Genomic DNA, 26,976 nt, shown 5'->3' with positions numbered 1-26,976 from the left:
AACCACTAGAGATTTGAATTTGATTATCTACAGTGTCTCTGGTTTCTTCAATCATAACCCAGAATGTTTTTAACAGCAGTCAGGGCTAACAGGGAATACACTTCTTGGTATTAGACCAATTTCCACACGAGGAATCCATCTTTCATGGCACACTTGCTTCTCACATCATACAGAAAGACCTTGGGCGATATATGTTATTCTCTTCACTACATCATTTAACTCTTTGCTATGTGCTCAGCTGTTATCCGCCCTGCCGCCATACTGCTTCCCTATACTTCCCTTGCATCTCTCTCATTTGCTATATGAGGAATGCAAAATTAATTTCGCATGCTTCCTGCCTCCCTGACAGTCATGTTCCTGGCCCTGTCATTGACTGTCACCTGTGACACCGGCTTCTATGCATGAAGGCTCGTTTCTCCCCTTGCATCATGTAGTAAATGAGCACCACTTCTTCTTCTTTGTCGCCTCCCCCTCACACACTCTTTTAACACTCTGCACACACACCTGCAGCCCTCTCTTCTCCTTGTTGTGTGTGGATCCTGCCATTGGCAGGCACTAGGGGGGATTTCATAGTCCCATCACAGCTGCAACTCGAAAACCTGAGTGACTTTGAGTAGGTGTGTACAGTACAGTATACTACAGAAAGGAAGAGATACAGAGAGAATGATTGAGAAACTGAGAACAGAGTAAGGATAGAGATAGATGGATAGATAGTTAGTGAGTGAAAAATAGAGTAAATGTTTGTATCTAAATTGGCAAGTGGAGCAGGTGTTGCAGGCCAGATCTCTTCCTCCAGGCAAACTGATTTCTATAATAACATAAAAACAAACAAGTCACCTCTAATAAACACGTGTTATCGAGCCAAACGCATGTTGTTGCTAAATAGGCACAAATAATATATTTGTAGGTGTTCAACTATCTCAGTAAAATTGTCTTTGGCTGTTACTATTTGTTTCCTGCAAACACAACTCTTGGTAATGAATGTATGCAAGTACAATTCTGCCACTGAAGCAGTTCCTAATTCCTCACCTTTTCTTAGTTTTACAGCAGTGCCTCCAAGCTGCTTGTTCCCATACAATATACGCATGGGCACCAGAGGAAAGGTAGAGGTCTTTAAAGATACTCCTCGTCCCGGCACACCATTAATATTCTCATACACACTCTTCCTCTCCTCTAGACGAATACCCTCTTCCCCCTCCTCCATCCTTATCCCCACTTCCACTCCACGTCTCTGCCTTTACATCCCATATATATCTCCTTCCTACATCTCCCTTTTTTTGTTGCGCTTCCCTCCCCCAACTGACTTTCTTCCTCTTGGTTATTGTTTTGTCGTAACTTTTTCTCTCCAGGGAAGTGGCACAGAATCCCTTTAAGTGCTGCAAAAGCAAATCTATTTATCATAACCATCTATCTCTTACTGTACGTATAGTTTATGCTATACTGAAAGACACACCTACACACACAGACTGCAGAGAAAATGGGAAACACAGCTCCTCTCGTGTGAACCTACACTGTACTAGAAAGGCAAGTGCATGAGCAATGAGCAAAAGGGTTTCTAAATAATGATAGAGCATATGTGATTCCATCTTTCAGTAAAGCAATAAATTAAAAAGGGAGGTAAAATGGGTGGGAGGGCCCACTCTCCTCCCACGCACGGCAATGCGGTTGAGCGAAGCGGTCTTCGGGGACTTCCCATTGACTCCACGCAAGGTGAGTGTGGAGCAGGAACAGAAGGCTGAGCAAAAACACTTCAAACGACACGGCAGGAAGACAGAAAGGACTGCTGCTCTGCGAGGCAAATGCAACGGGGAGAAAACACAGGTGCATCGGAGGGCCTAAAAGACACAGAGTGGGCCTAGACAGCGAGACACAATCATTACTCTGCGTTCACATACAATCAATCAAACATGTGGAGTATGCACACACTCAGACATGAAAACACCTTAAGTCACCACACACACACACACACACACACACACACACACACACACACACACACACACACACACACACACACACACACACACACACACACACACACACACACACACACACACACACACACACACACACACACACACACACACACACACACACACACACACACACACACACACACACACACACACACACACACACACACACACACACACACACACACACACACACACACACACACACACACACACACACACACACACACACACACACACACACACACACACACACACACACACACACACACACACACACACACACACACACACACAGTGAGAGAGCTCAGCAGGACATTGATATTCGATACACCCACACACAGCATGGTGAGGATCTGGACTCCTCTCCGTGTGTCTCCCTCTTACACACACTATACTCTGGACTAGACACAGTCCCATGCCATGCAGCATACAGGTTGCAACCATCACATACAAAACCTAAAATGTCAAGCAATTTTCTGACACCTACATGTGGACACAAAAACATTTAATCGGGGGTTTGTTTTGTTTTAAATAGACCTTAAACACACCATAATTGCAACTCAGTTACTGGCTGCTAAAAGCTAACATCAACTAGCGCTACTTCTACCGATATATACACAGATTAATGTTGTTTGCAATGTATTTTTAAACACAAACCAAAACATGCTGGCCATTATAATAAAGATTTTGTTATGTAAAAATTGCAAGAAAAAAATTGAATTGTTATCACTGTATTGAAAAGGTAATGATAACAAGCAGGGTGCCACCCTTTCTCGTCCCTCCTCAAACCACCCCCGTCAGCTGTAATAAATGCAAATAAACGACTGCACTGTAGCGCTGTTTCTCTTACTAACCTACAGTACACACAGATCCAGAGAGGCAGGGGAGAGGAGGGGAAAGGAACACCCCCCCATTGATGGAGGATGCCAGTAGTGTGAGATGAGTCACGTATTGTCCATATATCAATGGGAGAGAACACCAGGAAGCAAAAAAAAAGCACGTGTGTGAGTGGAAACATGATTATGCATGTGCCGTAGCTCATGTATTAACCATAACTGAATTTACACATCAAGGCGGCAAATGAATTCCAAATAGATTTTTGATGCAGACCAACACGAGACCTGATTAAATGATGAGCTTGAAGATATGGAAACATGGACGGAAAGAAAGGAGTGTGGTGCCAATGACAGAACTGTACTCAGATCTGCTGACTTTGTATTAAATATTAAGAGTTTGAGCGTGCAAGAGCAAAAATGACCCCTTTTAAAACATTTAAAATGTCCTATCGCTACAGCTTTACTGTGCCAAGTTGACTCAAAGGAACAAAGCAATATCCAGGCTTCTAATTTGTAGATGTTAAAGCTGTATTCAAATGTATTTGATGAGTTAGCCAAACTACCCAATTCACTTATTGATTGTTATCTGTTAAACAAACATCCTTAGCTAAAGCACAAAACGTTGTATCACACATCGGTCGAGCAGCAGCGAGCTTATATTAAAAATAAATCAGCTTCTTCATTAAACACGGAATGCCCAGGGAGCTCATCTGTTAGAGCAGGTGCTAATGTTGGGCCAGTGGAAAATGTTTTTAAGTGACAATCGGAGATGGCGGCAAGCTGGACGAATTGTCCAGCACTCTGTTGCAAACCCAAAATGTTTCCGTTTTGATGCAGTTTTAGTTCTCTTTTGGCGCGTTTCCACTGCAGGCCTCGCTCGGTTTGGTTAGGCCCAGAGCCATATAATAGAAGAGTTACGACATCTCCGTTCACTCCAATGGACCACTTTTTTACAGCAATGGCGGATCGTGGAGCCTCTCAATCGTTCCCCGGAAGTTAGCGCCAAGGCTAGCAGAGCTGTAGAGTTGCAGCATAATAGACCGTTCGTGACGGACTTTTAAAGGTAAGAAGAAGTTTAAAGATTTATATTGCGGATATTATCAGTACATCTGATTCAAATTAACATGTGTATTAAAGGATGTCAGTGGATTATCCCTAAATTAGTAGATTTAGGGAACGTTTACAGATAACAGATCAAGCTAGGATACCGAAGCAAGTTAGCAACACACGTTGAACAGCCTTTTAATTGTAAATTCCGTTCTCTTAATGTCATTTCGTCCAACGTTGTTGAATTAGAGAAGAGGGGCTTCTAAACGGGATTGTATGCGGGGGTGGAGGGAGTTAAATATTAGATAAATATAACTTTGGTGCGTGTAAGAGTGAGTGTTTTTAGCAGAGCCATATTGTGTCCTTGTGATTATGTTGATTATTACCTATCTGTATAATGTTGCAGCTCAGCTGATTTTGGATTGATGGCAAAGGGAGAGGGACTTAAGTGAGAGTGAACACACAAGGTAAGTTTAATACTACTGTTTTATATAAGTAAGCATACTAAACATGTATTCTATCACTGTATTATATAAGTAATCTTGTTAGTAACCTACTGTATGGCAGGTGGAGGGGCAGTGATGTTACAGGTGGAGGAGCAAAACTGCAAGACTGCAAACTCACAAGACAGAGAAATCAAAGTTTGTTCTCCAGAGAAGAGGTTGATTTCACTTCAATTTTTTATTTCATATTTTCTAAAGATGTGGAAATGGCAAAAAAAAAAACTTGAGAGCTGTAACCAAGACAACTGTAACAACATGAGTAGAGAGCCACCAAGGTTTTTCAAGTCCCTCTCTTACTCCATTTTGCCAACCCAAACTTCCAGGTACATGACGGGACACCTTGCTTGTTTTTGTTGTTTGCGCTCCTCTGGCTGGGTGCTGGCAGGTGGAGGGCAGTGATGTTACGGGTGGAGGGGCAGTGGTGTTACGGGTGGAGAAGCAGTGATGTTAGCTGGGTGCTGGCAGGTGGAAGAGCAATGTTTAGTCCAAATATTTCCATTGCAACGGCTAATGGAAATGATTGCAGCTGTGGATCTGTTTGGGGGTTGCTGGATGTGGTAGCTTGGCTGCTGTTGTTCCTTTTCACCTTTTTGGATTGGCTTTTGCTTCCAAAATGGCCATCTTTTAATTTTATTTTTTTTCTGTCATTTCTGATTTGTTTGGCCTCAATTCTCAGCCTCAGCCGTATGCATCTTTGTACGAGTTTTTGTTGTACTCCACAGCATGACGGAAGCCTGCTGGAGAGGGCCTGAGCTTCTTTCTCCAAGACACCCACTGCGTTGGGGAGCTGCATGAGGGAGGAACCAGTCTTGGTCCTAAATAGTTCCTCAATTTGGTGAATGAAGTCAAAGGCTTCTTGGGAGGGACGACAAAGAGCACCTGCCTTGAAGTCTTTCAAGTCCACTAACAAGCTGTTGTCACCAGAAGGACTCTCATCATGGTGCTCTGTTGCATTTTTCACAGATGCTGGCAAACTTGATGATTTTGTGGACGATGTAGCCTGCAAGATGGAAGAGAATATAATTCATATCACATCTGTTACTGATGCCATTTGTCATACTTTGTTAAACTCACAAATAATAAAGTTCCATAACTTCAGTTGGGAACAAAGACCACACCTTATCTCCCCAAGGCAATTTCCCATCCAATAGGTGTGCTATATAGGTGTGTATAACCCTTTCTCCTGTCTGTTTATCCCTCTTTCAGCACAAGAACCAGAGGGGGATTCAATGGAGCCTGAATTCCTGCACTGAGACCCTCACCCTGCACCCTGAGTCTCAACTCTCAGTGTTTTTCAAGCCTTTCCCTGTTTTTTTGTATTAAACAAAACATTAAGCTTTCCCAATGGTGTGGTTTTCGTTTTGTGAAAAAGTGCAAATGCAGTGTTTGTATATAATTACCTCACATATTTTTTTGCTGTTGGTCGTGAAATTGCTCCTGCTGACTTGAGCCAGCCATTTTTCCTCCGCTCTGTGTCAGTGGGGAAGCCGTACATTCGTACTCCTTTCTCGGAGCGATTTGAGCATCCCCAGGCAGCACAGCAAACTAAGGTGGCGACTAGGAGGCAGCACAGCAAACCAGGACAACACGGAGGAAAAGGCACAGACAAACTGCATGATATGCTATTCAATGTTTATTGAATTCCATGTATTTGCAATGGATGTTCCTAAAACAACACATTTAACATCATCATCATCATCATCATGCTGCTGCTGCTAGTCCTTTGATAGTCACCTGTCGGTCTCCTGTCCTTTCTGAAAGCCATAAAGATGACATTAGTCATTTAGATAACTTGTGTCCTCAATTACCATGGGATTACTGAAACTACCATGAATTTAAGAAAATGGTAGACATTAATCTAATCTGAATTTTAAAGCATTACTTTAGATCCCCTCCCTCTAAATATATCAATAAACATTAGAAAGTGATGCTCCTGACTACCATACAAGTTTAAGAAGATAATATTGGTTTTAAAGAATTCAAAGCTATAAATAAACAGCAACAGGCTCTTTAACCAAGGCACTGTTAGCCTAACATGTAAACTAGTTGTTCACACTAATCCTAATATTATCACTTAATATTAGCAAATTCTATTTTATTTTTTAAAACATATTGATGTAAATACATACACATATCGATTTGTTGTATAAATATTGCAAATCAAAACCTTTATTCACTAATAATTACCAAAAATCGTAGTTCTATCTCCTGTTATCAATGCATTCACATTGCCCGCCATGAACTTCCGGGGAACGATCCTCGTCTACATGAACCACGTGACGATAACCGTGTTTGGACTTCCGTTGTCGTAACTCTTCTATTATATGGCTCTGGTTAGGCCTTATTAGGCCCGGCTCACTTTAATGCTGCGCTTCCATTACAGTTTAGGAACTGGGGTAGTTACTATAGTAACGCAGTGTAGGCGGAGCCGTGACGTCATCTTCAATGAGAGCCCCAGAAAAACAACACAGCCGTTAGCTCTTAGCACTCAGAGCTCACAGCTCTTCATATCTGTTCAGAAACTAGACAAAAGTTAAACAAGTACAAACCACAGACTGCCTGTGTCATGGCGAATACAGTCGCTGGTTTATTTATGTCTGTATAGGCCATTGTTGTGAGTGTGGACGGTCGGAGCATATATAACGTTAGCTTAGCCAAGCTCCATTTAGAAAACACGCATTTTAAAAGGGTTTTTCGCCTGCCGTCTGTCTGCAGACTTGTCAAAGCATTAATTCATGGTTTTTACTAATCGGTATCAGTATGTTGTTACTTCGGCATCAGTTTGAAACGTGTATTACAATTAAATCACGGTCAAATATGTTCATCTTGTTGTAGTTGTAGCCCCCTTGCCAGCGATTCTCTCTCTAGTTTAGCATACTCAGCCCAACTCAGCCTGGTTGTTCCTGGCCCTAGAACCACGATTTAGTCGGGCCAGAAAAAAGGTGAAAAAGTAGCCTTGGGCCAAAACTAGGCCAAGTGGAAACGCAACCAAAAACGGGCCCCGCACGGCTCGGCACGCTTAAAGCGAGCTGCAATGGAAACGCGCCATTTGAGAGTAACTCTGCCATGTCGTTGGTTGACTCTGCCTCTTGTCTCCACAAAAAGCACAGGGACTTTCTAGCAAACAAACAACATACGTGCAGTCGTGGGCATCTTCCCAAGTTTACTGAAATGTTTCTCCATCATGATGCCACCAAGTCTCCGCAGTAAATTACAAACAGCTTGTCAGACAGTAGTGGCACAACACAATATTATTTTGATAACTTTGTCATATTGCTTAATACTGATACAAGTTGGACTTGGACAGGTTGAGTCTTTGTGATTTCCAGAACGTGTCGTGATGGCAATTATCTGTTGCGCAAGTTAGGGTTCATAGACTGGATCAAACGTGGTTCAATTACAATCCCCTGCCCTTTCTATATACAGTATGTTATATTCATTCTCTTATCTATTCCAAATCATTTTACAGCACAGATTTGGCTTTCTGTTCTCAGTATTGTTTATTTTCCCTCTTAAACAAAACAGTGCCCTGGAATAGTACTAATGGACCCATTTGACCCCTCTCCAGACAATCCTGGCTCAATGACTGCATAATGGCTTGTGTGTAAAGGTAATTCTGTATAGTTTACAACAAGAGATACATGCTCTCTCCAAATAAATGTTTTATGTAATGACTTTTTATGCTAGCCCACGAGGCAAGAGTATTTAAATACTTGGAAATATTTTAAGCAACACAACCCTCCAGCTTCCTCACAAGAACATAACTTTAATTTGTTGCCAGTAGGTAGCTTCCCGTCCGATCCACTTACATCACACTTTCAAGCTCTAAAGACTTTGCCATCATATTTGTAATAGAGCAGTTTCGCTTGAAGATGTACTGATTTTAAATGTTCCCTCCAACAATATAAGAGGGATATATTAAGCCGCTGGAGGTGGCGGCTGCTGCTGAAGGGTCAAATTACCTTTTGTCATTCCAGATGCACAGAGCACTAGAGAGAGATTTCAATTTTCTTCAAATATTCTCATTACAGAGACAACGCCTGCCAAAGGGTCTCAGGCCTTCATATAATTACATCCTCAAAAGGATAAATCTCAATTATAACAGAATACCTAATTATTATGCTGCCCATATTCCAAATTGCCCTCGCATGAAAGGAAAACTGGAGCCGTATCATCCACTAAGCTGTGCGGACAGTTTCCACTCCTCGTAAAACCGCTGTTGTTAAGCACCCAAGAGCATTAGAGGGAAGACCTGTCATGGCTCAAGACCTGAAGGGAATGAACAGAGAACAAGATATGACAGAGCACAAACCTGTGTCCTCTCTTGCTGCCTTTTTCATGAAGGGGACACTGATAACTCTGAGGGCGCTGGTCGTTGCAAAATACCACCTCAGAGGCCTCCTGCCTCAATAACAAAACAAATTATTTTGACCCACTGCTGTGGCTTCCAAATAATTTTCCAGCCCATGTAGTGTAACAAGGCCCATTTCCCAAATAATCAAACACCAGCCAGTGTTCATCCACCTATCAACAGCTTTCATATTTTTCCTACATGGCAACCATTTCCATCATAGTAACAATGTAATTTCCCAGTGGGTAACGGCACTGCGGTGCAGACTCCCAGTGTAATGTACTGTGGAGCCACCATTCGGAAGTTGGAAAGCCTTCTTTGTAGAAAGCATTTGCATTCAAATCATTGAGTCTGAAATTGGTTCTACCTGGATGGGATCAGGTCTATCTCCTGTGGGTTCCCACTGCCAGTTAAGTGCAGTTTTATATAACCTTGGAGCACAAGGAATGCTAATCGCTTTTGATGGCGTTTGAAGGGCCAAACTATGTTTTCCTTTGGACCCCTCCTAAGAAAGTACCCCTCACCTGGGGTAGCTCTAGATGAGTCCCATGGCCTTCCCTGTACGGAGTTCTGCACCTGCTGTGCAGAATGTCAAAATGTGTCCCCTAACGTTTCTGAGGAACCTGACCTTTAACATTATATTCTAGTATCTATATACTTGACATCGCACAGAATTATTTGATGATTTATAGACTATTTAGTGTTCAATAGCACCCTAGACCATTCAGTAATGGCATATTTTTTAGGGATTTCTGTTTTTCTGATAAATGAGAGAAAAGTGAGTCCTATGTTCCTATCACCAAAAAGTACAATTTCCGTCTAAAGTAAAGCTAAATTTACAGGACTATAATTCAGTATTTTTTTAGTTAAATAATTGTCTGACTATTTGGTGATGTAGGACAGCCACCTGGTTCATACCTCAGCAAATCTAAAGAGGATAAGAGAGGTCACTCTCAAGTTATGGGCTTTTTTGTCACCTTTCCCATATTCGGCCTGGTCTAATTTGGCTCTTTTTCAGGGATTTGGGTAGTTCTAAAGAACAACCAAAAAAACATTTTTTCACCCAAAATAAAATTTGACAACTATCAATTGCATTAATGGGAGACCCTAAAGAAAAATCATTGTTGTCATTTGTTCTACCTAGGGAAGGGGTATCTCAAAATCTGCGGGCCCTTCCTGCTGGACTAGTAGTACTGCCGTTTGGCCACAACGAATATTCTCATCAGAGTCTGGCGCACTTCCTGGGGGCTTGAGTGAGACCTACAGTACAGAGACGGTTTAGAAAATATATTAATTTGACCCTATAGAAAAGCTGTGTTATTTATGGCTAAGAGTGAATGTCATTTAAAACAATGTATGATGAGTGAGGTTGTGCCCGAAAAAAATGTATAATTAAAAAAAAAAAAAATGTCATCTTGTCACTGAGGGCCCTCTTTGCTCAAGGGCCCCTGGGCACTTGCCCAGGTTGCCCATATGGTTAATCCGGCCTTGGCTCCGCTTCTGAAATGCTCCTGATACGCGCCCGGTAGGGTATGACGCCGGAGGAGGCCGGACCAAAACCGCGGCGCAGCCGTAACGAGACGCAGACGGACCCGGTGGAATCGAGGGGTAACGCATTGGAAACACCAAGAGGGGAGACTTTATTGTGACAAAATATCAATGTTCTCTATAATTTCTCTTCGGTTCACATCTATTACATTTCAGGTTAAGTGCATCCTCCTGAGCTTTTATTTGTACCCTCATCCGTTTTTTTAATTTAACTCACGTTCACTGCGCTTTAGATTCCAATCAAATGCAACAGCCCTTTGAATGAATTCCTTTGTGCTTGTTTCTTTTGTTTCACTGTAAATGTAGAGAATCCCTAACAATGCACCTTAAATATAAACAACAGCAGTGGTGTGAACTATTTTTATGTTATACTTAGCTTGCTTTAAAGTGTTAAGCAGGTGAGCACTGAGACATTTTGCTAAAATATACACTGTATGTGTATACCAATGCTCTCACCTAACCTTTGAATCTGTGAAGCAGACAGAATTCAAATGTATATGATGACGTAAACCTTTCATTTTTATGTTGTTGAGGAGTAACAACTTTTTCTTTAATCCATCCTCAGCGTTATGTTTTTCAACCTTAAGCTTCTCTGAAACGGCCACTGCTGCAAGACGCCTCCATGGAGCATGAACCCCGGAGCAATGACTGGCATCCCCGTAATAATCAATTCTCTAGCATGCTGTTCCAAGGCAGTACTTCATCTGAGCTGAGCTCTGCGACTTCATGGAAATGTACTGACACCATGAAATCCAATTAAAAATGCATTTGGACATTGATCACCTGATACTCCCAGATTGATTGATGCTCAAAAAGCAACCGTGTAGTGTTTTTGTGCAGCCAGGGTCCATTCACCTCGCCATACCATATAAATGTATTGATCCGCTCACTCACTCTTGGATCCATACGAACCATTAAACATCCTTTCAGCATTTCTTCTTCCATTAATGTGACTCATAGCAGATTCCTCACAGCTAAAAATGGTCAACACAATGTTTAGCAGACCAATAAGCTTCCAGACACCACTGCAGATCTACAGCATAATGAAGCCAGGTGATAATGTCAAGTTAACTATCCATTTAAGAGCCCTCTTCATCAAACTAATCTTCTGGATGTCTGAACCTGATAAAGAAATAAAGAATTGAAATGCTCACAAACAACTTGCATAGTTCGAGGGAGAAATACTTAATCACAGATGGAGAGACATGTTTAATTCAAAAACGTATATAAGGTCAATTTGCACTTTTCAAATCAGTGGTATTCACACATTCTCATTAAAAACAACTGAAACCAAGGGAAAAGCGACGCACTATCTAATGCTGTTTATATGGTAAAAGGAATGCGATAGAATAGATTGAATGGCAGTGAAAAAGGCGTATTTGTATGCAAAATTGCCAAGACATCCCTGAGACGGCGCTGCGAGCAGACAGACGTAATCGAATGTAATCGGGTAGCAGATCAGTTCTTCTCCTGTATGCGCGGCATGTGGCGTGTTGCGAGGGTCAGAGGGGCGGCTGAATGGGGGGGCTAAATCTCTGAGCATCGGTCCACATGAATTACCTGGCCTGTGTCCACATTAGCACGGATCAACTCCTGTGGGTATCATCTCATCAGGAAACAGCAGCTGCAACGCATTCGGCCAAATAACCTCACTTCCATATCCGGTGAAACCCGCGCCCTTTTTCACCCTTCCTCTCTTTAGGCCGCCTCTATCAATGTGTCCCTTGCTTTCCTACTCTGAAAGACTGCTCTGGTTTCAACCTTTCCAGCTTGTTCTCCTCAAATCTCTCTATTAAGCCCACCTCTTCCCTGCAGTAATGTTCTTCACACTTTGCATACTTTCCCTCCATTTTTGACATCACCTCCTCCATCATTCACTCTCCTTTCTTCAGTTCAATTCCCTATGCTGCTAAACTAAATATCTACAAAACGTTCCCTGAAGGGTGTCAGGGTTCTCCTCTGTACCAATGGGAACTACCTCCGACTCTTTCTGGGTCTGCGGTCACCCACACAGAGCGACCTGGCAGTTAATGAGCGTGTTGAGTAAGACGGCACCTTGACTCAAGACTATTCTGTAGCTTGAACTCTCAGTGAGTCTATTTGTCAAGGTGATCATTTATTTTGTAGCACCACATAATGGTGTGACGATGATTGTGTTTATTTTTTCTTCATGTGGTCTAGGAGCACGACAGACACAATATCACGTCTAAATCAGGGTCATAATGTATGTCACCGCGGATAATTTCATGCCTAACAGATAAATAAATTGCGATTTCTCCCACGTCAGTGCAAAGGCTCTTTACTCTGGTGTCTTGCTGGATGTAAGCATCTGTGGACACCCTGTGTGACTTATGGAAGATGTGGGAGAGTAAATGAGAGCTGCACTGATGTTTTGATCATGCTGAAATGTGGTTCCCAATTATGGACATGGCCTGTCTAACCAGCGAGGCCAAACACCTGATGGGAGGAGGTGACGGGAGCATGGGCCTGCTGGTGGGCAGGCGAGGCTACCGCAGTGCACCGCTGCTCCCCGTGCTCTCAAGATGTTCCACATCTCCCCCCTCTAATTGGCAGATGGCCTCAGATGCGAGATGATTCAATGGCCTGCGTGTGTGTTTTTTCCTGTCTCAGTCAGCCATTAGCAGGGACATCTGTAACGAGTTGGCCAGGCGCACTGCTGAGAGTGGAAGCTGAGAGCAACACTCTAATGGGGGGTACTGCGATCGTGACGGATTTGGCGGTAATCAAAGCACTCCGAGCTATTTCTTTGGGTTATGCTAATCGAGACATCTTGCTTCACATTGGCCAAGGCAAAGCTTTTAAAACATCGTCTGATGTTGTTTACCAGGAAAAGCTTCAAAGAATCAAACAGCAAGGTACTGCTGTGTATCAACTGTGTGACAATCCCCTATTGACTTTCAATACACCAGAGCAAGACATTTCTCGCTGCGCATTATCATAAAAAGCCATTTCCATGGCTTTGGCACAAACAGCTTGGCTTCCATGATCCCATTTCTTGCAACTGTGCCATAACCATCTGTGCTGAATGCTGCGCTCAAGGGTAAAACATTAGGGGCCCAACCAGAGTGTGGCCCTTAAGGCCTTTGGTGTCTGGCTCTCTGTCGCTGCCTTAATTTCTTACAGTCCCTCCAGAATTTGTCTCCATAACCCAGAGCTGGATGAGGGAGCTGCATTGTTGCAGAAGTGAGGCCTTCAGCTGGTTCTCTATGTCGACAGTGTGGTGGAAAAGTGGCCCCGAGCATAAGGCCTTTTAAATCTTGAAGGCCATCAGTATTCTTGCCATAGCCTCTGAGGATGTGTCTGCTACCTGCAAACTGGGTCAATTGTTGCATTATTTTAGAGATTTGTATCCCACTGTGGAGAAAGGAAAGGTTTTGCACATACAGGCATGTAGACCCACACCTGCACTTCCCGACCTCCCTGCCTCTCTTTCGCACACTGTACTCACAATGCACACTATTCATTAATATGAAACCCTATTCTTCACATGAATGTCAATTTAAACCCACAAAATGTGCTAACATTGTAATAAATGACTACAGTAAGCAACCGTTTCTACACTGTGAAAATTATTTTAGACTGAGCAGACAGCGAAAGACTAATTCAAATTGATATATAGGACTAATTCAGATTTTGACACTCAAAAAAACATAAAAACCTGTGCACTTTAACAGAGCATAAATGCATCAGTTAATAAACCGCTTCTCTATTCATGTCATACTTATGGTATAAGCCGCAGTCATAAATCTAAAAAAATTCTGAATGTGACTCTGCTTGTCGTACATTAACATTAATGAGGAAGTGACTGAGCTGCAGCAGCACCTTGAATATTTCCATCAGGTTTGATAGCGGTTTTTCCTCACTGTTTGACTTGAGGAAACCTTCAAATATTTCAATTACCCCACATACATTTAAATGGCTTTCATACAATTTCTTATTTAAAATAATCTACTATATATATATATACATACTCTCAACTGAGAGCCTGGGAGGTGAATAAGGGACCAGGAGCAGATGGGGGGGCGGTAATGAGATGCAGAAAAAAGGGAATTGAGCATGACAGGCCGGCTGGTGAGACACAGCAGAAAAATAAGAGAGGGAAGACAAAATAACCAAGTATGAGATACAGAGAGGCGATAGGAGAGACCTGTGTCTGAGGTGCATACAAATGGACAGGGGAGGAACACAGATAGAGGAGGGGGGGGGGGGGGGGGATGGGGGTGCAAAGAGGGAGGTTGTGTGAGGAAAGGAGATAAAAGAATGTGAGAAAGATGGATTCACTGTTGGCTAATGAGAAGACAAAGGCAGTAGAATCCACATCGATCTCTGCCCCACAGCGAGTTGGCTTTATAGCTCACAGGTAGAGACAGGAGAGCAAGGGGAAGCTTACCTGAGGTAAGCAACCTTACTGTTGGAGGAGGGGTGTGTGTGTGTGTGTGTGTGTGTGTGTGTGTGTGTGTGTGTGTGTGTGTGTGTGTGTGTGTGTGTGTGTGTGTGTGTGTGTGTGTGTGTGTGTGTGTGTGTGTGTGTGTGTGTGTGTCAAGCAAGTGTACATACCCAAGCAAATGTATGGAAGTTAGAGCTGGGTATGCAGGATGCAAAAAGGTACCTTTTACCAACCAAATTCTGGCTATATAATTGCATTATTCAGCAGCCAAAGGAAAACAATGGTAATATTTTGATTGGCCATTAGATTTCACATACAAGGGGCAAAATTATGTGAGGCAGGTAAGGTGACACTTACACAACACAAATTGAAAGCAGGTGCACTGAAAAGATGACTCCCTAAATGAGTCATTAGTGTGAAGCAGAAGAGGGACTAGATGTAAGATGGCAATGAAATATTCATACTGTAAACCCTCTATAGCAGGGCGCACAGAAAGAAGATTGTAGATGCATCAATCTTATTTAATAAATGACCCGTAAAACAGAAGTCTGAGGCTCGACATGATTTTAGATATAAAAAGAAGCATTGATGAAAGAGTTATTGGTTATCAGAGTGTCTGTCTTGTGTTAAACCTAGGGGAATAATTGGCTTAGTGTTGGTGTCTGAGTGGTTGAAGGTCTTAATGCTGGACACAAAAGAAAGGCTGCAGAGGATGACCACTCTCTTTGTAAACAAGTTATCATGTGCGCAACAACAAAGGGCAATACAAGTTAATCTTCTGTTTAACACAATGCTGCAGAAAGCCACTTACAGGAGGTTTGAGCTGTTCCAGTACACCGCATGCCGGTCGTTGGCTCTCGACAGGTGCAAGTTAGTAAGCACCAGCGTGAAGAGGCTGAGAGAAAACGTTGCGAAAGCCATAATCCCTCCGGTGCTCGTCCAGCCCTGGTTCCCCTCTTCCTTCTGTCCCAGGCGGCGTGTCGTTCACAACATCCCGGCGGTCAGAAAACGCCTTTTCAAGTTCCCGGTTACCTTCACAACGGGGTGAATCAGGGTGACTTCAACTTGAATCCCATTGCGACGAGACCCATTTGCACATATTCACTTGGAGTTGTCTCTCTGCGCACTTTCAAGTCACTCCTTGTTAGGTCGGGCAGCTCTGCTTTCATTAGAGGAGAACACAGGCATGCTACAGATAAGGCAATTGTGACAGCTGAGAGATGAGGTCGGTGTTTACTGCGCTTTGCACAGCTTTAAAGCCGCTGGAATCTCCGGAGAAAGCTTTGTGTGCTTACGCTCCTCTCACCAGCAGCAGCAGCCACACGCTGCGCACACACCGCAACACACACCGCCACAGACCCACTCCAAGCCCGCTGCTGCCCCGCCCTCTGACGGTCGCGAGCTGCCGCTGTCCTGCCCCCTCAAAACATGCACCGTGTGTGTTTATCTGCGTATCCAGAGTAGAAATAATCCGGAAAATATGTTTTTGACTGCATGGACACTTCTTAAAGGTTCCATGTGTTTAATGTAAGGGTTTAGGTTCAATTTATTCATTAATACAAGGTTTGTATTGTTTGTATAGGATACGATTTTGCAATAAAAGGTGAGTTTTACACTAACATTTACAACCAGATCAAATACTGCACATGTAAATCAACTGGTTTGATAGAGCTTTTTTCAGTCTATGCATTCGCTCACATTGAACTTTACAACACAAATCAACATTCACACACACACATTCCACTATAGCTGCCATCAAGACCAATTTCAGGTTCAGTGTCTTGCCAAAGGACACTTCAATATGTAGACTGAAGGGGCCTCGGATCAAACCATGCACTGACCTTCAGATTCTGCTAAGAATCACAACCCCCCCCCCCCCATGTAACATCTAATAAAGTATTTTTTATCTAAAAGTAGGCTATAGGTACGCTCAGTGGCGCAGCAAGACACTATGGGGGCCCCAGGCAGAAGATACACCCAACACATTAAGCACAACCCCCCCCCCCCAAATGTCTGCCAAAAACCTAGAGAAAAGGACTGAAAGGATTATGTATAAATCTATGACAATAAAAAGGGGAAAAACAGAGTGGTAATGGTGCTGTCTTATTCTAAGAACCGATAATGTTAAGGCTGGGTCAAAAGTTCAGGACCTACAATGGCAGAGGCCAGATGGATTCAGTCTTTTAACAAAGTTTAATAAAGGAAAAAAGGAGCAACTAAAAAACAATCCACAAAATGAAGGTGGTCAAATCACAGCAACAGGACTTTAAAATATTCTCCAATGAACTTGCTCAGCCTTTTACTGTCAAGGACTTGCTTTTACATATGGTTACACATTCACACACAAAACATGTACATTTTCAGCAGCTATTATCTGGGCAAAGCCCTATGAGGCTATACAAAAGTAAGTGTGTTTTTGTGTGGTATATTTTGTCTGCTGGCTCTTTTTTTAAGGAGCATTTATTATTGATGTTGCTGGAGAGAAACATTTTGAAAAATGTGGTTATTTCAGATTCACTATTCAGCATAAATTAAGGGTTAAAGCAAGCGCTAGAATTCAGATTAATATAAGACAATTAATAGTCAGCGGAAGGCCATCACAAGCATGGTAATAACACACGTGTGGGAGTAATTATGTGTGTGTGCGTGTGTGTGTTTCACAGGGAAATAGAGACTGAGTGCATGAACATTTGGAGACTTTAATTAACCTGTTTAATTTCGCCTGTGGTGGTTTAACCACTCTATCTAGCCTAACGTCAGCCTGCAGTATTAATGGCTCAGTTAATTCCAAATATTAAGCATTAGCCTCGGTTTGATTAACTCTGCCAATTTCATATCTCATAATAGTGTCCCTTTTTGAGGGGATATCAGGGATATTCACACCCATAAACGTGTTCGTAGACGCTGTTGGTGAAACTTTAGCTGAGGGATCCGAACATTAATCTGCCTGACCTCCAATGATGAATGAATGTTCATTACACTTCTCAGCTGAGTCCCTGAAGGTCATATTCAGACTTTGAGTGAGGTATTCAAAGTCAGTTGTAGATCTGCTGCCTACTTTCTCCTCTCTTCTCTCATTCATACACACAGTCTGTCTATTTTGCTCTCGTTTCCTCTTACTCACTCGCTGCCTCTCTGTTGTTTTTGTCAGTGATGACGCCTCTCTTGAGTGCCCGCCAGGCATGTTGCCGTGGCGACTGGAGTAAAGGGGCGGATGAAAGAGCAGGTACCATCACTTTTTTTTTCTCCAACCAACTCTCCCCCTCTCTGTCCCACCACCTCTCTGTGCAGCTCCGGTGGCTCACTCACCTCCATCCACTCAAACATTTGTCATCTATTTGTCGCCTCGCACTCAGAGCGGAAAGGTGCTGCATATAAGAAGCAGATTCTTCAATTTCTTCATAAACTGATGATCTCTCTTTTCCTGTTGCATTCACCATCAACACAGTGCCAATGAAAGTGAGATGAAAATCTGGAGAGTGACATTTAATATGTTTCCTGGACCCGTCTCAAGCAGCAGAGGCACAGATGCATATTTATGAGCTGCTTTGTGTGTACAAGTGTGTATCCTGAATAGAGGCTTCCCAGTGTCATAAGTTACTGAGCGCAGTTGTTCTTTCGACTTTGTACAATGTGATGCACTGTTTATGTATGCTTATTATACTTCTGCAGCAGCACGGCTTGTATTTTGCAGTAGGCGTCAGTGCACAATACAGTACAGGTAACCATGGCTTGTTACCTTGACTCTGACTCTCTGATTAATTCATGAACAGCAGCTACTGTATAGCATTATTGATTATTTAGATAATTTGTTATCATCAATCAGCCTCAACACTTTCATATATTCGTGTCGACTTCATATTGATTTCCTAACTGGCTTTACTCCTGGCGTGAGCAATATTCCAGGGGAAAATGTGCTGGTCTCTATCTCACTGGGATTTCTTTATTCTTCCCCCTGGCCCCTATCTGTGCAATCTCTAATTTCCTATACCCATCTGTTCCTCCTTTTCCTGATGTTTCATTTAAGTGTGATCTCATCTTTAATGTTAATGGAATAAAACAAGGTAGTCTTGACTGAGTTTAATGTCCGGTTAGGGTGTCAGTAAACAGCGATGTATTTGATTAATCAGGTGATCTACTGAAAAGTAAATGTGACAAAAATAAAAACAGCATTTATAACTTCAAGACACACACAAATAAACACCACTGTAAAGAGAAAGAGTGTATACAATGTATTTTTGAACTGTTATGACACCCTAACCAACTTCCCTAATCCTCCTTTCTCTACTTTTTCATTGGGTGTGAATCATTTTAGCATTTTGCAGTCCCTTTACTCCACTATGCCCATACAGGTGATTAAGTAGGGAATGAACAAAAAGCATAAGGGACAAAAAAGTTAGAAAGTGGATGAAAGAAAAGACAAAATAGATAGAGCCTGGGGGCACGGATAGATGGAGGATGGAGGAAGGAAGAAATTACAGCACAGGAATCAAGGGAGGGGTAGAGAAGGTTAAAGAAGACTGAAGTATAAACTGAGAAACTTTGAAGTGCAGGAAGGAAAGATGGAGGAGGAGGCACGGAGGCAGTGGCTAAATTGAAGGAAGGCCATCAGTGTTTTTGGTAATGCATGGTGCTGAGGAGAGTCCTGGCCTATGAGCTCCAGGTGGGTCTCCATCATTCTGCAGCCTCAAGTGTGATGCTTAATCCGCCTTGCTTCAGTAAGCACCCAGCTGTGCAAATGGCTAATGTGATTGTGAAGATATAAGCCCAGGATAATGGCATCTGCCAAGCAATCAAGAACAATGTTCCTCAGCATCGGGCTGTGATGGAAAGGGAGCGCTGGGAAATGGATGCTAGGATGAGGGCTGAGCCTTTGGGGAAGCGAGTGATGTGTTGGTAAACGGTCGTAAAGGACGGAAGGCGGCAAGAGCGAAGAGATAAACTGAGGACAATCTGTTTAGAGGAACAGTAAGGACTGGAATTAGAAGGAAATTGACAAATTCTCAGCAAAATAAATATGGTCATCATATGAAGGTTTGGAAAACAAGCCGATAATAAAAAACAATGCAGTGTGTGTGGCCTGCAAAGCCATATATAATAATAAAGTATGAAAAATTCACAGATTCTACTCATATACTGACAAATACAAGACCGCAATTGGCCAGTTGTTTGGAGGTTGAGAAAGAAATTGTCTCTTAAACTTCTTCATCACTTGTATCATCCTGTATCAACAGGGTACTATGATGGCAGATGTTCAATACAGCTATGTTTTGTCTCCAAAAAAAGTATTTTGATCAATTAAAGTGAATTGTGCGCTCAGTACTAGTGAAACTATACCCCTACAAGTATGAAGTATTTACTGTGTACTTTTCCAATAATCCTCTGTCAATGTCTCCCTCCTGAGAACAAGAATGCATGTTTCTCTGCTATTTTGAATAAGCGTTAAAAAACCTTTCTTCATGAGACTGATATTGTTGGACAGAGTATTTTAAGAGGATATGGTGGACATGATATCAGCAATACTTCCAGTCAGTACTCCGGCAGCAGCATTTTACACCTTGGAAAATCTTTAGAGTCTGGCCTGGATAGCTGGTCACAACTATCCTTCAGCACACTGACACACTCTGTCACTCTTGTTGGCCTCTTATGATGCTGCTGTCTTTTAATATATGATTATTTCTCAGCCGCTAGTTCGTTCCTCGCAGATTCTTCAGTCAGCCTCATCCTTCCATCAGTCCCAGTCAATGCCTCAGCCTCCAGCACACTTCCAGTGTCTGACTCCATATGATATTGTCCTGATGCTGTAAGGGTGATGCCCCATGATCACAAAATGACCCCTCTAGAGTCTGTGTGCCAAGGACCTCAAATGATGTATGTCATTAACGTTACATCACCCATTATAACAATTTGCTTTCCTTTTTTCTCTTCTCTTAACTGAATAACCCTGTCTTTAAGTATAATACAATGTAAAGTCCTTTTCCTGCACCATTTTAAGGCTTCAAAGCAGGCATTTTGACTGTATGTGTTTGGAGAAATGAGACAATAAATGGCCCAGAATTGCACTTCATAAACTCTGAATCTTGTGGTGCTTGAAGAAATACACACTGGCTAATATAAGCCGGCCAGGTTATATGCCTTTTTTGGAGACCTTTTTTGCTATATTTATTAAAATGTCACTAGTTATTTAAAGTTACCATGTCATGCTTTTCCGGTTATTACCCGTCCTCTTGTGTGTTATGAAGTTTGTTATGCATGTAAACGGTCTGCAAACCACAAACCCTCAAAGTACACCCTGTAGCGAGTAAAACTCTAACCGCTAGATTCCACCGGGTCCGTCTGCGTCGCGTCACGGCTGCGCCGCGGTTTTGGTCCGGCCTCCTCCGCCGTCACACCCTACCGGGCGCGTTTCAGAAGCATTTCAGAAGCGTTTCAGAAGCGGAGCGTCTTGCCTGCCGGCTCTGAGTTTTTGTTGATTTGGGCATATTTCCTGGACAGGCTACTACGTACAGACAAAGTTAATAATAATTGTAATATCCCAGTTATAAACGACATGAATCAAAGATGTGTTGCTGTATTTTAGTAGTAAAAAAATGCATTCATCATCATAATTATTCTATATATATAATTTATAGTGGAGCCTCGAAGATGGGGGTGCTGCAGCGCCCTCAGCATCCCCCCCTTCCCGCGTCCATTCGCGATGTCTCGTTGTCTCGCAGACCCCACGCAGCAAGCAGGAACTGAACCCAGCTCACACTGTCCGCTCCTCGCAGCAGCGAGCCGAACAACGTCCCGCCAACACGGCACCCAGACCCCACGCAACATTGTCATCTGTTTGTCCTTACTGGTGTCATGTTCTGGTTGCTACTGCCATTGTAACACGTAATCACTGATGTTCCGCTGTAACGGTGGTAGACCATAGTGGTAGACTCATCGGAACAGAGTGGGCGAGCTGACCAATCAGAGCACAGTGGGCTCACAGGGAGGGGGGGGGGGGATTGCAGGAGCTCCAACAAGTCGTTTAGGACAGAGAGTGAATACACATACTATACAGAGATGCTCTATGAGAAACCAATGTGAGTTTGGAAAATTGCACAATATACATCTATTCTAATGGAATTATGATCAGTAGAAATGGCCATGACATGGGACCTTTAAACAAACCACTATCTGACTGAGGATTATACAAGCAACCATAAAACACCCTTTAGAGTCATTGAAGCCCATGAAGAATGTATCCTTAATCTTTTCAACTGCTGTATTAATGAAGTTGCCACGTGTTTTCAAATTTAAGTTAGGGCACTATCTGTGCAGAACATTACAAATATTCTTCATTTTCAGTATTTTTTTTTTTTTTTAAATTCAGAAAGACTGCATCAATGATATGTTATATATAATATCAATATTTGTATTAACTAACCAAAGTCAATTTAAATAGCGGGCAAAAATTGGTTAATTGCCATGCATGTGGTGTTTGATATAGTTTACGTTCAATTTCAACTATTTTAGGCAGAAAAATGTATATTGACTAAACCTTTTTTAATAATTTACTATCATTTAGAAAGGTTTTTGTGAGAAATCATTTCAAAAGTAAACTTTTTTTTCATTTTATATTTAAATTTGAAATGTTTGCACAACATTATTAATTTATGCATTTTTATCAATTTTTTTTAATTATGAATCCATTTATTTTAATGTATTTCCTTGAGGCTGGGGAAGATATATCAGCATGTAGTTCAACATGCAAATGTTCTAATGCAAGTCAGTATAAGTATAACATGGAAAAGGAAATAAAATACGCTTCATAGGAGGATGTGGATTTATTTTCTCTCACCTTGTAATTATACAATCAAACAATCTATAATTTAGCTCTGGCCTTCACTCACAAAAAAACATTTTGTTGAATTGGACACATTTTTCGAAACTCTATTGACTGACATGCAATGACTGGGACTGATGGAAGAATCTGCGAGGAATGAATAGGAGCAGAGAAATAATCAGATTTTAAAAGACAGTAAGAAGCCAACAAGAGTGATAGAGTGTGTCAGTGTGCTGAAGGATAGTTGTGACCAGCTATCCAGGCCAGACTCTAAAGACGTTCCAAGGTGTAAAATGCTGCTGCCGGAGTACTGACTGGAAGTATTTCTGATATCATGTCCGCCATATCCTCTTAAAATACTCTGTCCAACAATATCAGTCTCATGAAGAAAGGTTTTTTAACGCTTATTCAAAATAGCAGAGAAACATGCATTCTTGTTCTCAGGAGGAGACATTGACAGAGGAGTACTGGAAAAGTACACAGTAATTACTTCATACTTGTGGGGGTAATTTCACTGAGTCCAACAGGATTAATCTCATGAGGAACTAATGGCAACACAAAATAATTCTCATCAAATTTAGCAGAAGTGGCTTGATTTTGTTCTCAGCAGGGGACTTTGAGTATTTCTCAAAAAATACAAAGTAAAAGTACTTGTATGTATTTTAAGTAGTAGGCTAACTAATATAAAGTCAAACCGTATCAATTTCATTAAGAACTAATGGTACAATTATATTTGTATCATTCATCAAAGATAGCAGAAAAACATGCATTATACTCACAAAGTACACAGTAAAAGTATTTCATTTTATTTCTGGTAGAAGTCAAACTAGTACCGAATCCAACAGTATCAGTTTCCTTAAGAACTTGTGGTATAAAATATTTGTATCACTCGTCAAATATAGCAGGAATAATGAAGAGCAGCTGATTTGACCGCAGTGCAGAATCGCTGTATAGTTTGAATTTTCTGGGCTCAATATGTGTCTTGACCGTTTTCATTGTGATTGAAAGTGTGATTTTAGCAAACTAGTGCTTTTGTTTTGAAATCACTTCCGTGAGTTTCGCCTCGCTCCAAGGACCATTTTGACCATTTAGTAAGGTAAAAAGCAAAAACGCCTCTCAGACGCTCTTCCGTTTACTTGTTTAATAAAGAAAAACAATTGGACGGTAGATAGACGGATTGAGTAATGGAAAGTTACAGAAATTCAAGCAATTGCCTTAAACATGCACTTGTGGGATAAGTGCCGCGGCTGCTAGCCCAAAAAACTGACTTCACACTTAGCCACGTCTGAAACCTTTGTAATAAGCTGCGATTCACAATGTACACTTTGAGAATATTAGCTTCTGCTTTGAAACATCAACATGATGGTTGAAAACCATGCCCGCCTATCTGTTTAATTATTCGGTGTTTGAAGATCCTAACCTTTACAATGATAATCACATTGCATGGTCTAAATCAAAACAGGAGGCACATTACAAATGTTTTTCTCAGACAGTACAGCCAAAACCAGATTTTAAAACAGAAGCTGAATTGACTAACCGTTAGACCTCATGCTTTTAGTTACGTGCTCAGCATGTGTAATCCTATCTCATTTAATATAATTTGCAAGACTAGATAATACAGTTTGTCTTTGCTATGCTTAGTGAGTGTTGTAGGCCCACTCATGTAGCAAATATACCATGATATGTATTGTTAGTTGGGTTGCAAGTTCACTTCAAGCCTCAAGTCTGAACCAAACCTAAACAAAGCTTTAATAATAGTAAATTAAAGCCATCTTATTTTTGTAGGTTACCTAAAATTCCAACAAAAGAAAGAAATTCAATGAAAGCAGATTCAGTACCCTTAAGGTCACCTAATGCGCATGATGGTCTTAACTGAAAAGATGAGAGGCAGAGAGAGGGATAAGATAGGTGCAGAGTTGTCGAATGATTGAATATTATGTTGTGATAGTCAGGAGGTGGTAGGGCACGAGAAACGCCAAGAATAGATGCACTTTCAATGGCATGAAATATTGAGGAGAGTAGAGAGAAAACAAGAGCAGAGCAGCATGTGTTTGATAAGCAAACACAAAGAGGAGAACATTATTAGCATGACTGGAAGAGGCATATGTTCCACTGCACCTTCAGGAAGCTGAACAGTGCACTTGTGTTTTCAATTCAACTCGTCCAAAAAAGGCTCAGAATAGTTATTTTACTATAAAAGATGTAGTAGCAATGGAAGCATTGACACTTTCAAAATGGGATAAGGCTTTACTAACAGAGCTCAAGCCGAGCAATGTTTTGATTTTATTTACTATATTAAAACATCTGGTACGATTAACATTCATATTAAGCAAACAAAGTTTTGCAGACTTGAGTGAAAGACACCGAAACGTAAAGGATGATGAAACATTTGATCTTTTCATTCACACTAGCGAATCAGCGATAATCTTATTTGATCTGTAGTAGAGAATATGCCTGCCATCTTCTATCAATAAACTACAGCTTGCCTAATCAATATGGGTTCATCAAATAAAGGCTAAAGAATATGCATACTGTATATTGATCTGACTGATATTGTTGCTGTGAAAGCTTGTAATAGATCAATACATTGATGGATCCAAATGAAGATAAAATCCCTCTACTTCTAATGATTGATTTCAGATCAATAGGAGCAATGGAAGATATGTTTGTCTCTTGTTCACTTTATCTGTAAAAAATGGGTGATGCAAGTACAAGTATTGACAAAGTTGATAACAAGCCGAGAGCAACAAGTTATGAAAGAGCACTGAGAATATCTCTTAACAATATATTTTATGGGATAAAAAGACCTCTGAAGCTCAGAGGACTGGTTTGGTACGACAAACCACATGAGTCAATAACTAGACTCCAATCAGCAGACCTGACCACAGGACGAGCATCGATTGAAGAATGTATTCATGATGTATTCTTTCTCTTCCAATCCCTTTATCCTCCTGTCTGTAGGTAAGTAATAGTTGTATCCCTGAGTTCCTTTAATAACCCCAAATTGGCTGAGAAGAGAGTATCATTAGTAAAGAGTTTCCATTACATTACATGTCACTTGTTAGACGCTTTTATCCAAAGCGTCTTACATACTCAATACTGTGGACAATCCCCACAGGAGCAATTTGGGGTGAAGTATCTTGCCCAGGGACACAACGACATGCTGACTGCAGTGGTGTTGTTTGAACCTGTTACCCCCTGATCCCAACACCAAGGCTCTATCCACTGCGCCACACGCCTCCGTATCCCTGTCACTGGGCCTAATTCACAAACATGTGCATACAAATATGTATTACACATACTGTACGTTACACAATTACACAATGTTGTTATTTTCTCTTTTAGTGGATCGGAATCATACAAAAATTGATAGGCGAGTGCAAACTGTTAGGAATCAGCATGCTGCCCCACCCCCATTTATATACTGGATATATATATATAGAAATAGGTGTGTCTGAATGTGTATCGGGTAAAAAGATTTGTCTAGGAGAGAAGAAAAAACGCCAAATAATTTGGGAGCAGCTGATCCTAACATGCCAAGTCAATAAAAACAGTAAAAACAAAACCGTTACTTTTTTTTTAAAGTGGAAATTCTCATACAACCCATTGTAAGCTAGGACATGGACAGAGTTGAATATTTAAATTACCACAATTATTAATGAGGATGAAAGAGAATTAATTGTATAGTTTATTAACACTTTCCCCAATGCATTTCTACACTTTTAAATAATATTGTCTAATAAAACCTTCTTTAAAGAATACATTTTCAATGGTATTCATTTGGTCAAAAGCTGTGTTTACATTTTCTAAGACGGTTGTGCCTCATAATTTGTGTGTATCAATGGTTTAACACAGTTCTTATTTGGTGCTTATACTACAACAACTTCAGTTCAGAAAATATTTGTATCGTTTAAGCACATTTTTGTGTGTATGGTATACAGTTTTTTAGTGAGGCCCATTGTGTCTCTTCCTCAATGGCAAAAACAAATCACTTTGCATCTCGTCCCTTTGCTTTCCCACCGCCCTAATGAGAAGCTTTGGAGCTGGAGCTGCAGACACAACTGACTGGCAGAGAGAATCACAGTCAAATGGCAGAGTTAGCCACTGCCATCACAGCCTCAGGGGCTGGCCTGCATGTATACTCTATACTGCTCAAGGAGAACAGTTATTATTAGCATGAAACCGACTCGCAATATGTCATAATAGCTTGTACAGTACATGCGTCTGAACTCAGATCAATGTTGGACCACTCAGCCTTGTGATCGCTTGTCTCTATTTAGAAACTTCGCTCTGTGTTGTCAAACAATGCTAATCCTTTCACACTGCCTGCCCTCATTTATCCATCTATCCTTCATCCAAAAATACACATCCAAACTAAACCTGCGGCGTCTTCACATCGACGGCTATTTTTTGCCTCCTCTGTAAATGTTAGGTCGAAAGTTCACTTTGAAATAATGGAGCATGTAACCTTTTTCTCCGCAAGCAGAAGAT

General features: G+C 41.5%; 1 protein-coding gene across 1 annotated transcript in view; it reads right to left on the bottom strand.

Annotated features, from left to right (window-relative positions):
- Positions 1 to 15,985, bottom strand: part of efna3a (ephrin-A3a) — a 61,830-nt gene extending 45,845 nt beyond the window's left edge. The window contains exon 1 of the mRNA XM_034210260.1: positions 15,481 to 15,985. Coding sequence (XP_034066151.1) covers positions 15,481 to 15,590 — 110 coding nt within the window. The 5' untranslated portion in view covers positions 15,591 to 15,985. The remainder of the gene's footprint in view (positions 1 to 15,480) is intronic.
- Between the last annotated feature and the right edge of the window lie 10,991 nt (positions 15,986 to 26,976).

Source organism: Gymnodraco acuticeps, unplaced genomic scaffold (genome assembly GCF_902827175.1).
Source record: "Gymnodraco acuticeps unplaced genomic scaffold, fGymAcu1.1, whole genome shotgun sequence".
NCBI classification, from domain to species: Eukaryota; Metazoa; Chordata; class Actinopteri; order Perciformes; family Bathydraconidae; genus Gymnodraco; species Gymnodraco acuticeps.
The sequence above is the reverse complement of the archived record's forward strand: the minus strand, read 5'-3'. Positions and strand labels throughout refer to the sequence as shown.